The sequence below is a fragment of the Oncorhynchus mykiss genome, unplaced genomic scaffold (genome assembly GCF_013265735.2).
Source record: "Oncorhynchus mykiss isolate Arlee unplaced genomic scaffold, USDA_OmykA_1.1 un_scaffold_196, whole genome shotgun sequence".
NCBI lineage: Eukaryota > Metazoa > Chordata > Actinopteri > Salmoniformes > Salmonidae > Oncorhynchus > Oncorhynchus mykiss.
The window spans coordinates 322,449-336,326 of record NW_023493679.1 but is presented as its reverse complement, the minus strand read 5'-3'; the positions used below and the strand labels follow the sequence as shown (position 1 = coordinate 336,326).

Genomic DNA, 13,878 nt, shown 5'->3' with positions numbered 1-13,878 from the left:
CTGTGTGTATTCTAACCCCTGGTCTGTGTGTGTCTGTGTGGATTCTAACCCCTGGTCTGTCTGTGTCTGTGTGTATTCTAACCCCTGGTCTGTGTGTGTCTGTGTGTATTCTAACCCCTGGTCTGTCTGTGTCTGTGTGTATTCTAACCCCTGGTCTGTGTGTGTCTGTGTGTATTCTAACCCCTGGTCTGTGTGTATTCCAACCCCTGGTCTGTGTGTGTCTGTGTGGATTCTAACCCCTGGTCTGTCTGTGTCTGTGTGTATTCTAACCCCGGGTCTGTGTGTGTCTGTGTGTATTCTAACCCCTGGTCTGTGTGTGTCTGTGTGTATTCTAACCCCTGGTCTGTCTGTGTCTGTGTGTATTCTAACCCCTGGTCTGTCTGTGTCTGTGTGTATTCTAACCCCTGGTCTGTGTGTGTCTGTGTGTATTCTAACCCCTGGTCTGTGTGTGTCTATGTGGATTCTAACCCCTGGTCTGTGTGTGTCTGTGTGTATTCTAACCCCTGGTCTGTCTGTGTCTGTGTGTATTCTAACCCCTGGTCTGTCTGTGTCTGTGTGTATTCTAACCCCTGGTCTGTGTGTGTCTGTGTGGATTCTAACCCCTGGTCTGTCTGTGTCTGTGTGTATTCTAACCCCTGGTCTGTGTGTGTCTGTGTGGATTCTAACCCCTGCTCTGTGTGTGTCTGTGTGGATTCTAACCCCTGGTCTGTGTGTATTCTAACCCCTGGTCCGTGTGTATTCTAACCCCTGGTCTGTGTGGATTCTAACCCCTGGTCTGTGTGGATTCTAACCCCTGGTCTGTCTGTGTCTGTGTGTATTCTAACCCCTGCTCTGTGTGTGTCTGTGCCCCTCCCCCAGTGGACCTTTTGGAGAGTTTCGAGAACCACCCTCCCATCGTCCTCCCCAGCGGGGGGTTCAGAGTGGACCTGGACAGTGACTGTCTAGAGGACAGCATCTATAGGCAGCTGCTCTATGTCAAACACTTCCTCTGGGGGCTACGCACACACACTCACACACACCCCACTGTCAACAACACACACACTCACACACACCCCGCTGTCAACACCACACACACTCACACACATCCCACTGTCAACACCACACACACTCACACACACCCCGCTGTCAACAACACACACACTCACACACACCCCGCTGTCAACAACACACACACTCACACACACCCCGCTGTCAACAACACACACACTCACACACACCCCGCTGTCAACAACACACACACTCACACCACGGTTAACGGGACTGGAACGAGCACCAGCACCGGGACGAGTACCACACCCGCAGACTGGCAGGAAGTACAGGTAGGTCACGTGATGGACACACACACTCACACACACACTCACACTCACACTCACACACACACTCACACACACACTCACACACACTCCTTGCAGTAATCTGGGCCATGTGCCTCAGCAGCTGTGGTTCTTTAGCAGTTACCAGTAATCTGTTACATGAAATACCAAAGCCCTCTAAGGCATCCACACACACACACACACACACACACACACACGGATGTGCACACAGACAATACTCCTCTCCCCTCCAATAACTCTGCAAGAACTCAGACTTGCCGCATATGTTGGTCACACATCCACCCTGGAGGAGCCAAGTCCCAGACATGACATCTACCCTGGAGGAGCCAAGTCCCAGACATGACATCTACCCTGGAGGAGCCAAGTCCCAGACATGACATCTACCCTGGAGGAGGAGCCAAGTCCCAGACATGACATCTACCCTGGAGGTACCAAGTCCCAGACATGACATCTACCCTGGAGGAGGAGCCAAGTCTCAGACATGACATCTACCCTGGAGGTGCCAAGTCCCAGACATGACATCTACCCTGGAGGAGGAGCCAAGTCCCAGAGATGACATCTACCCTGGAGGTACCAAGTCCCAGACATGACATCTACCCTGGAGGAGGAGCCAAGTCCCAGACATGACATCTACCCTGGAGGTGCCAAGTCCCAGACATGACATCTACCCTGGAGGAGGAGCCAAGTCCCAGACATGACATCTACCCTGGAGGTACCAAGTCCCAGACATGACATCTACCCTGGAGGTACCAAGTCCCAGACATGACATCTACCCTGGAGGTACCAAGTCCCAGACAAAAGTCCCAGACATGACATCTACCCTGGAGGAGCCAAGTCCCAGACATGACATCTACCCTGAAGGAACCAAGTCCCAGACATGACATCTACCCTGGAGGTACCAAGTCCCAGACATGACATCTACCCTGGAGGAGCCAAGTCCCAGACACAAGTCCCAGAATGACATCTACCCTGGAGGAGCCAAGTCCCAGACATGACAGCCACCCTGGAGGTACCAAGTCCCAGACATGACATCTACCCTGGAAGAGCCAAGTCCCAGACATGACATCTACCCTGGAGGTACCAAGTCCCAGACACAAGTCCCAGACATGACATCTACCCTGGAGGTGACAAGTCCCAGACATGACATCTACCCTGGAGGAGCCAAGTCCCAGACATGACATCTACCCTGGAGGAGCCAAGTCCCAGACATGACATCTACCCTGGAGGAACCAAGTCCCAGACATGACATCTACCCTGGAGGTACCAAGTCCCAGACATGACATCTACCCTGGAGGAGCCAAGTCCCAGACATGACATCTACCCTGGAGGAACCAAGTCCCAGACATGACATCTACCCTGGAGGTACCAAGTCCCAGACATGACATCTACCCTTGAGGAGCCAAGTCCCAGACACAAGTCCCAGAATGACATCTACCCTGGAGGAGCCAAGTCCCAGACATGACAGCCACCCTGGAGGTACCAAGTCCCAGACATAACATCTACCCTGGAAGAGCCAAGTCCCAGACATGACAGCCACCCTGGAGGAGGAGCCAAGTCCCAGACATGACATCTACCCTGGAAGAGCCAGGTCCCAGACATGACAGCCACCCTGGAGTTGCCAAGTCCCAGACATGACATCTACCCTGGAGGAGCCAAGTCCCAGACATGACATCTACCCTGGAGGAGCCAAGTCCCAGACATGACATATACCCTGGAGGTACCAAGTCCCAGACATGACATCTACCCTGGTCGGAGCCAAGTACCAGACATGACATCTACCCTGGAGGTGCCAAGTCCCAGACATGACATCTACCCTGGAGGAGGAGCCAAGTCCCAGACATGACATCTACCCTGGAGGTACCAAGTCCCAGACATGACATCTACCCTGGAGGTACCAAGTCCCAGACATGACATCTACCCTGGAGGAGCCAAGTCCCAGACATGACATCTACCCTGGAGGAGCCAAGTCCCAGACATGACATCTACCCTGGAGGAGGAGCCAAGTCCCAGACATGACAGCTACCCTGGAGGAGCCAAGTCCCAGACATGACATCTACCCTGGGGGAGGTACCAAGTCCCATACATGACATTTACCCTGGAGGAGCCAAGTCACAGACCCAAGTCCCAGACATGACATCTACCCTGGAGGTACCAAGTCCCAGACATGACATCTACCCTGGAGGAGCCAAGTCCCAGACATGACATCTACCCTGGAGGAGCCAAGTCCCAGACATGACATCTACCCTGGAGGAGGAGCCAAGTCCCAGACATGACAGCTACCCTGGAGGAGCCAAGTCCCAGACATGACATCTACCCTGGGGGAGGTACTAAGTCCCAGACATGACATCTACCCTGGAAGAGCCAAGTCCCTGACATGACATCTACCCTGGAGGTACCAAGTCCCAGACATGACATCTACCCTGGAGGTACCAAGTCCCAGACATGACAACTACCCTGGAGGTACCAAGTCCCAGACATGACAACTACCCTGGAGGTACCAAGTCCCAGACATGACAGCCATGGTAATCAGATTAAGGCTTTAGGACCAGTAAGTAGTGAATCAGGAAGGCTGGATGGATAATTATCTGGTGTTACTGAGAGAGGCCCACTGCAGTCAACACACACACAGAGTCCTGCCTTTAACAGTGTTCTAACTGCGTGTTGTTTTATCCCCCCCCCCCCCCCCCCACACACACACACACAGTCCTGCCTTTAACAGTGTTCTAACTGCGTGTTGTTTTATCCCCCCCCACCCCCCCACAACCTCCAGAGGGAGTTCCCTCCGTCCCACAACAGTCCCCGGTCAGGAGGGGTGGAGGAGTGGGTGAGGGACAGAACCCCAGGCCAATGTCACAACAGTGTGAGGAGAAATGGCACCGCCCCCCACCTCCGGCCGACCAACCAGGACCCTTCGTGCCTCCTGACTTCGCCCAACATGCCCCGGAACCCCGAGGGGGGTGGGGCTGACCCGGTTGGACACGCCCCCCAGGTCAACGGCTGCAGTAATAACAGACCTTCAACAGACGGGAAGAAAAGCAACGGACTAGAGGGTAAAGACTCCTGTTTATATATGGGTCATATACACAACGGACTAGAGGGTAAAGACTCCTGTTTATATATGGGTAATATACACAACGGACTAGAGGGTAAAGACTCCTGTTTATATATGGGTAATATACACAACGGACTAGAGGGTAAAGACTCCTGTTTATATATGGGTAATATACACAACGGACTAGAGGGTAAAGACTCCTGTTTATATATGGGTAATATACACAACGGACTAGAGGGTAAAGACTCCTGTTTATATATGGGTAATATACACGACGGACTAGAGGATAAAGACTCCTGTTTATATATGGGTCATATACACAACGGACTAGAGGGTAAAGACTCCTGTTTATATATGGGTCATATACACAACGGACTAGAGGGTAAAGACTCCTGTTTATATATGGGTCATATACACAACGGACTAGAGGGTAAAGACTCCTGTTTATATATGGGTAATATACACAACGGACTAGAGGGTAAAGACTCCTGTTTATATATGGGTCATATACACAACGGACTAGAGGGTAAATACTCCTGTTTATATATGGGTAATATACACAACGGACTAGAAGGTAAAGACTCCTGTTTATATATGGGTAATATACACAACGGACTAGAGGGTAAAGACTCCTGTTTATATATGGGTCATATACACAACGGACTAGAGGGTAAAGACTCCTGTTTATATATGGGTAATATACACAACGGACTAGAGGGTAAAGACTCCTGTTTATATATGGGTAATATACACAACGGACTAGAGGGTAAAGACTCCTGTTTATATATGGGTAATATACACAACGGACTAGAGGGTAAAGACTCCTGTTTATATATGGGTCATATACACAACGGACTAGAGGGTAAAGACTCCTGTTTATATATGGGTCATATACACAACGGACTAGAGGGTAAAGACTCCTGTTTATATATGGGTAATATACACAACGGACTAGAGGGTAAAGACTCCTGTTTATATATGGGTCATATACACAACGGACTAGAGGGTAAAGACTCCTGTTTATATATGGGTAATATACACAACGGACTAGAGGGTAAAGACTCCTGTTTATATATGGGTAATATACACGACGGACTAGAGGGTAAAGACTCCTGTTTATATATGGGTAATATACACAACGGACTAGAGGGTAAAGACTCCTGTTTATATATGGGTAATATACACGACGGACTAGAGGGTAAAGACTCCTGTTTATATATGGGTAATATACACAACGGACTAGAGGGTAAAGACTCCTGTTTATATATGGGTAATATACACGACGGACTAGAGGGTAAAGACTCCTGTTTATATATGGGTAATATACACAACGGACTAGAGGGTAAAGACTCCTGTTTATATATGGGTAATATACACAACGGACTAGAGGGTAAAGACTCCTGTTTATATATGGGTCATATACACAACGGACTAGAGGGTAAAGACTCCTGTTTATATATGGGTCATATACACAACGGACTAGAGGGTAAAGACTCCTGTTTATATATGGGTCATATACACAACGGACTAGAGGGTAAAGACTCCTGTTTATATATGGGTAATATACACAACGGACTAGAGGGTAAAGACTCCTGTTTATATATGGGTAATATACACAACGGACTAGAGGGTAAAGACTCCTGTTTATATATGGGTCATATACACAACGGACTAGAGGGTAAAGACTCCTGTTTATATATGGGTAATATACACAACGGACTAGAGGGTAAAGACTCCTGTTTATATATGGGTAATATACACAACGGACTAGAGGGTAAAGACTCCTGTTTATATATGGGTCATATACACAACGGACTAGAGGGTAAAGACTCCTGTTTATATATGGGTCATATACACAATGGACTAGAGGGTAAAGACTCCTGTTTATATATGGGTCATATACACAATGGACTAGAGGGTAAAGACTCCTGTTTATATATGGGTCATATACACAACGGACTAGAGGGTAAAGACTCCTGTTTATATATGGGTCATATACACAACGGACTAGAGGGTAAAGACTCCTGTTTATATATGGGTCATATACACAACGGACTAGAGGGTAAAGACTCCTGTTTATATATGGGTCATATACACAACGGACTAGAGGGTAAAGACTCCTGTTTATATATGGGTCATATACACAACGGACTAGAGGGTAAAGACTCCTGTTTATATATGGGTAATATAAACAACGGACTAGAGGGTAAAGACTCCTGTTTATATATGGGTAATATACACAACGGACTAGAGGGTAAAGACTCCTGTTTATATATGGGTCATATACACAACGGACTAGAGGGTAAAGACTCCTGTTTATATATGGGTCATATACACAACGGACTAGAGGGTAAAGACTCCTGTTTATATATGGGTCATATACACAACGGACTAGAGGGTAAAGACTCCTGTTTATATATGGGTCATATACACAACGGACTAGAGGGTAAAGACTCCTGTTTATATATGGGTCATATACACAACGGACTAAAGGGTAAAGACTCCTGTTTATATATGGGTAATATACACAACGGACTAGAGGGTAAAGACTCCTGTTTATATATGGGTCATATACACAACGGACTAGAGGGTAAAGACTCCTGTTTATATATGGGTCATATACACAACGGACTAAAGGGTAAAGACTCCTGTTTATATCTGGGTCATATACACAACGGACTAGAGGGTAAAGACTCCTGTTTATATCTGGGTCATATACACAACGGACTAGAGGGTAAAGACTCCTGTTTATATATGGGTAATATACACAACGGACTAGAGGGTAAAGACTCCTGTTTATATCTGGGTCATATACACAACGGACTAGAGGGTAAAGACTCCTGTTTATATCTGGGTCATATACACAACGGACTAGAGGGTAAAGACTCCTGTTTATATATGGGTAATATACACAACGGACTAGAGGGTAAAGACTCCTGTTTATATCTGGGTCATATACACAACGGACTAGAGGGTAAAGACTCCTGTTTATATATCGGTAATATACACAACGGACTAGAGGGTAAAGACTCCTGTTTATATATGGGTAATATACACAACGGACTAGAGGGTAAAGACTCCTGTTTATATATGGGTCATATACACAACGGACTAGAGGGTAAAGACTCCTGTTTATATATGGTTAATATACACAACGGACTAGAGGGTAAAGACTCCTGTTTATATATGGTTAATATACACAACGGACTAGAGGGTAAAGACTCCTGTTTATATATGGTTAATATACACAACGGACTAGAGGGTAAAGACTCCTGTTTATATATGGTTAATATACACAACGGACTAGAGGGTAAAGACTCCTGTTTATATATGGGTCACATACACAACGGACTAGAGGGTAAAGACTCCTGTTTATATATGGGTCATATACACAACGGACTAGAGGGTAAAGACTCCTGTTTATATATGGGTCATATACACAACGGACTAGAGGGTAAAAACTCTTGTTTATATATGGGTCATATACACAACGGACTAGAGGGTAAAGACTCCTGTTTATATATGGTTAATATACACAACGGACTAGAGGGTAAAGACTCCTGTTTATATATGGTTAATATACACAACGGACTAGAGGGTAAAGACTCCTGTTTATATATGGGTAATATACACAACGGACTAGAAGGTAAAGACTCCTGTTTATATATGGTTAATATACACAACGGACTAGAGGGTAAAGACTCCTGTTTATATATGGGTGATATACACAACGGACTAGAAGGTAAAGACTCCTGTTTATATATGGTTGATATACACAACGGACTAGAGGGTAAAGACTCCTGTTTATATATGGGTCATATACACAACGGACTAGAGGGTAAAGACTCCTGTTTATATATGGGTAATATACACAACGGACTAGAGGGTAAAGACTCCTGTTTATATATGGGTAATATACACAACGGACTAGAGGGTAAAGACTCCTGTTTATATATGGGTAATATACACAACGGACTAGAGGGTAAAGACTCCTGTTTATATATGGGTCATATACACAACGGACTAGAGGGTAAAGACTCCTGTTTATATATGGGTCATATACACAACGGACTAGAGGGTAAAGACTCCTGTTTATATATGGGTCATATACACAACGGATTAGAGGGTAAAGACTCCTGTTTATATATGGGTCATATACACAACGGACTAGAGGGTAAAGACTCCTGTTTATATATGGGTCATATACACAACGGACTAGAGGGTAAAGACTCCTGTTTATATATGGGTAATATACACAACGGACTAGAGGGTAAAGACTCCTGTTTATATATGGGTAATATACACAACGGACTAGAGGGTAAAGACTCCTGTTTATATATGGGTAATATACACAACGGACTAGAGGGTAAAGACTCCTGTTTATATATGGGTAATATACACAACGGACTAGAGGGTAAAGACTCCTGTTTATATATGGGTCATATACACAACGGACTAGAGGGTAAAGACTCCTGTTTATATATGGGTCATATACACAACGGACTAGAGGGTAAAGACTCCTGTTTATATATGGGTCATATACACAACGGACTAAAGGGTAAAGACTCCTGTTTATATATGGGTCATATACACAACGGACTAGAGGGTAAAGACTCCTGTTTATATATGGGTCATATACACAACGGACTAAAGGGTAAAGACTCCTGTTTATATATGGGTCATATACACAACGGACTAGAGGGTAAAGACTCCTGTTTATATATGGGTCATATACACAACGGACTAGAGGGTAAAGACTCCTGTTTATATATGGTTGATATACACAACGGACTAGAGGGTAAAGACTCCTGTTTATATATGGGTCATATACACAACGGACTAGAGGGTAAAGACTCCTGTTTATATATGGGTCATATACACAACGGACTAGAGGGTAAAGACTCCTGTTTATATATGGTTAATATACACAACGGACTAGAAGGTAAAGACTCCTGTTTATATATGGTTAATATACACAACGGACTAGAGGGTAAAGACTTCTGTTTATATATGGGTAGTATACACAACGGACTAGAGGGTAAAGACTCCTGTTTCTATATGGGTAATATACACAACGGACTAGAGGGTAAAGACTCCTGTTTATATATGGGTCATATACACAACGGATTAGAGGGTAAAGACTCCTGTTTATATATGGGTAATATACACAATGGACTAGAGGGTAAAGACTCCTGTTTATATATGGGTCATATACACAACGGACTAGAGGGTAAAGACTCCTGTTTATATATGGGTCATATACACAACGGACTAGAGGGTAAAGACTCCTGTTTATATATGGGTAATATACACAACGGACTAGAGGGTAAAGACTCCTGTTTATATATGGGTCATATACACAACGGACTAGAGGGTAAAGACTCCTGTTTATATATGGGTAATATACACAACGGACTAGAGGGTAAAGACTCCTGTTTATATATGGGTCATATACACAACGGACTAGAGGGTAAAGACTCCTGTTTATATATGGGTAATATACACAACGGACTAGAGGGTAAAGACTCCTGTTTCTATATGGGTAATATACACAACGGACTAGAAGGTAAAGACTCCTGTTTATATATGGGTCATATACACAACGGATTTGAGGGGAAAGACTCCTGTTTATATATGGATAATATACACAATGGACTAGAGGGTAAAGACTCCTGTTTATATATGGGTAATATACACAACGGACTAGAGGGTAAAGACTCCTGTTTATATATGGGTCATATACACAACGGACTAGAGGGTAAAGACTCCTGTTTATATATGACTAATATACACAACGGACTAGAGGGTAAAGACTCCTGTTTATATATGGGTAATATACACAACGGACTAGAGGGTAAAGACTCCTGTTTATATATGGGTAATATACACAACGGACTAGAGGGTAAAGACTCCTGTTTATATATGGGTCATATACACAACGGACTAGAGGGTAGAGACTCCTGTTTATATATGGGTAATATACACAACGGACTAGAGGGTAAAGACTCCTGTTTATATATGGTTAATATACACAACGGACTAGAGGGTAAAGACTCCTGTTTATATATGGGTAATATACACAACGGACTAGAGGGTAAAGACTCCTGTTTATATATGGGTAATATACACAACGGACTAGAGGGTAAAGACTCCTGTTTATATATGGGTCATATACACAACGGACTAGAGGGTAAAGACTCCTGTTTATATATGGGTAATATACACAACGGACTAGAGAGTAAAGACTCCTGTTTATATATGGGTCATATACACAACGGACTAGAGGGTAAAGACTCCTGTTTATATATGGGTAATATACACAACGGACTAGAGGGTAAAGACTCCTGTTTATATATGGGTCATATGCACAACGGACTAGAGGGTAAAGACTCCTGTTTATATATGGGTAATATACACAACGGACTAGAGGGTAAAGACTCCTGTTTATATATGGGTCATATACACAACGGACTAGAGGGTAAAGACTCCTGTTTATATATGGGTCATATACACAACGGACTAGAGGGTAAAGACTCCTGTTTATATATGGGTCATATACACAACGGACTAGAGGGTAAAGACTCCTGTTTATATATGGGTCATATACACAACGGACTAAAGGGTAAAGACTCCTGTTTATATATGGGTCATATACACAACGGACTAGAGGGTAAAGACTCCTGTTTATATATGGGTCATATACACAACGGACTAGAGGGTAAAGACTCCTGTTTATATATGGGTCATATACACAACGGACTAGAGGGTAAAGACTCCTGTTTATATATGGGTCATATACACAACGGACTAGAGGGTAAAGACTCCTGTTTATATATGGTTAATATACACAACGGACTAGAAGGTAAAGACTCCTGTTTATATATGGTTAATATACACAACGGACTGGAGGGTAAAGACTTCTGTTTATATATGGGTAATATACACAACGGACTAGAGGGTAAAGACTCCTGTTTATATATGGGTAATATACACAACGGACTAGAGGGTAAAGACTCCTGTTTATATATGGTTGATATACACAACGGACTAGAGGGTAAAGACTCCTGTTTATATATGGGTCATATACACAACGGACTAGAGGGTAAAGACTCCTGTTTATATATGGGTCATATACACAACGGACTAGAGGGTAAAGACTCCTGTTTATATATGGGTCATATACACAACGGACTAGAGGGTAAAGACTCCTGTTTATATATGGGTCATATACACAACGGACTAGAGGGTAAAGACTCCTGTTTATATATGGTTAATATACACAACGGACTAGAAGGTAAAGACTCCTGTTTATATATGGTTAATATACACAACGGACTAGAGGGTAAAGACTTCTGTTTATATATGGGTAGTATACACAACGGACTAGAGGGTAAAGACTCCTGTTTCTATATGGGTAATATACACAACGGACTAGAGGGTAAAGACTCCTGTTTATATATGGGTCATATACACAACGGATTAGAGGGTAAAGACTCCTGTTTATATATGGGTAATATACACAATGGACTAGAGGGTAAAGACTCCTGTTTATATATGGGTAATATACACAACGGACTAGAGGGTAAAGACTCCTGTTTATATATGGGTCATATACACAACGGACTAGAGGGTAAAGACTCCTGTTTATATATGGGTAATATACACAACGGACTAGAGGGTAAAGACTCCTGTTTATATATGGGTCATATACACAACGGACTAGAGGGTAAAGACTCCTGTTTATATATGGGTAATATACACAACGGACTAGAGGGTAAAGACTCCTGTTTATATATGGGTCATATACACAACGGACTAGAGGGTAAAGACTCCTGTTTATATATGGGTAATATACACAACGGACTAGAGGGTAAAGACTCCTGTTTCTATATGGGTAATATACACAACGGACTAGAAGGTAAAGACTCCTGTTTATATATGGGTCATATACACAACGGATTTGAGGGGAAAGACTCCTGTTTATATATGGATAATATACACAATGGACTAGAGGGTAAAGACTCCTGTTTATATATGGGTAATATACACAACGGACTAGAGGGTAAAGACTCCTGTTTATATATGGGTCATATACACAACGGACTAGAGGGTAAAGACTCCTGTTTATATATGACTAATATACACAACGGACTAGAGGGTAAAGACTCCTGTTTATATATGGGTAATATACACAACGGACTAGAGGGTAAAGACTCCTGTTTATATATGGGTAATATACACAACGGACTAGAGGGTAAAGACTCCTGTTTATATATGGGTCATATACACAACGGACTAGAGGGTAGAGACTCCTGTTTATATATGGGTAATATACACAACGGACTAGAGGGTAAAGACTCCTGTTTATATATGGTTAATATACACAACGGACTAGAGGGTAAAGACTCCTGTTTATATATGGGTAATATACACAACGGACTAGAGGGTAAAGACTCCTGTTTATATATGGGTAATATACACAACGGACTAGAGGGTAAAGACTCCTGTTTATATATGGGTCATATACACAACGGACTAGAGGGTAAAGACTCCTGTTTATATATGGGTCATATACACAACGGACTAGAGGGTAAAGACTCCTGTTTATATATGACTAATATACACAACGGACTAGAGGGTAAAGACTCCTGTTTATATATGGGTAATATACACAACGGACTAGAGGGTAAAGACTCCTGTTTATATATGGGTAATATACACAACGGACTAGAGGGTAAAGACTCCTGTTTATATATGGGTCATATACACAACGGACTAGAGGGTAGAGACTCCTGTTTATATATGGGTAATATACACAACGGACTAGAGGGTAAAGACTCCTGTTTATATATGGTTAATATACACAACGGACTAGAGGGTAAAGACTCCTGTTTATATATGGGTAATATACACAACGGACTAGAGGGTAAAGACTCCTGTTTATATATGGGTAATATACACAACGGACTAGAGGGTAAAGACTCCTGTTTATATATGGGTCATATACACAACGGACTAGAGGGTAAAGACTCCTGTTTATATATGGGTAATATACACAACGGACTAGAGAGTAAAGACTCCTGTTTATATATGGGTCATATACACAACGGACTAGAGGGTAAAGACTCCTGTTTATATATGGGTAATATACACAACGGACTAGAGGGTAAAGACTCCTGTTTATATATGGGTCATATGCACAACGGACTAGAGGGTAAAGACTCCTGTTTATATATGGGTAATATACACAACGGACTAGAGGGTAAAGACTCCTGTTTATATATGGGTCATATACACAACGGACTAGAGGGTAAAGACTCCTGTTTATATATGGGTCATATACACAACGGACTAGAGGGTAAAGACTCCTGTTTATATATGGGTCATATACACAACGGACTAGAGGGTAAAGACTCCTGTTTATATATGGGTCATATACACAACGGACTAAAGGGTAAAGACTCCTGTTTATATATGGGTCATATACACAAC

At 43.1% G+C, this 13,878-nt stretch overlaps 1 protein-coding gene across 1 annotated transcript in view; it reads left to right on the top strand.

Moving 5' to 3' along the window:
- Positions 1 to 1,126: 1,126 nt before the first annotated feature.
- The window catches only part of LOC118947746 (ras-associating and dilute domain-containing protein-like), a 57,568-nt gene continuing 44,816 nt past the window's right edge, over positions 1,127 to 13,878 (top strand). The window contains exons 1-2 of the mRNA XM_036972879.1: positions 1,127 to 1,319; positions 4,105 to 4,384. Of these exons, the coding sequence (XP_036828774.1) occupies positions 4,270 to 4,384 (115 nt within the window). The 5' untranslated portion in view covers positions 1,127 to 1,319; positions 4,105 to 4,269. The remainder of the gene's footprint in view (positions 1,320 to 4,104; positions 4,385 to 13,878) is intronic.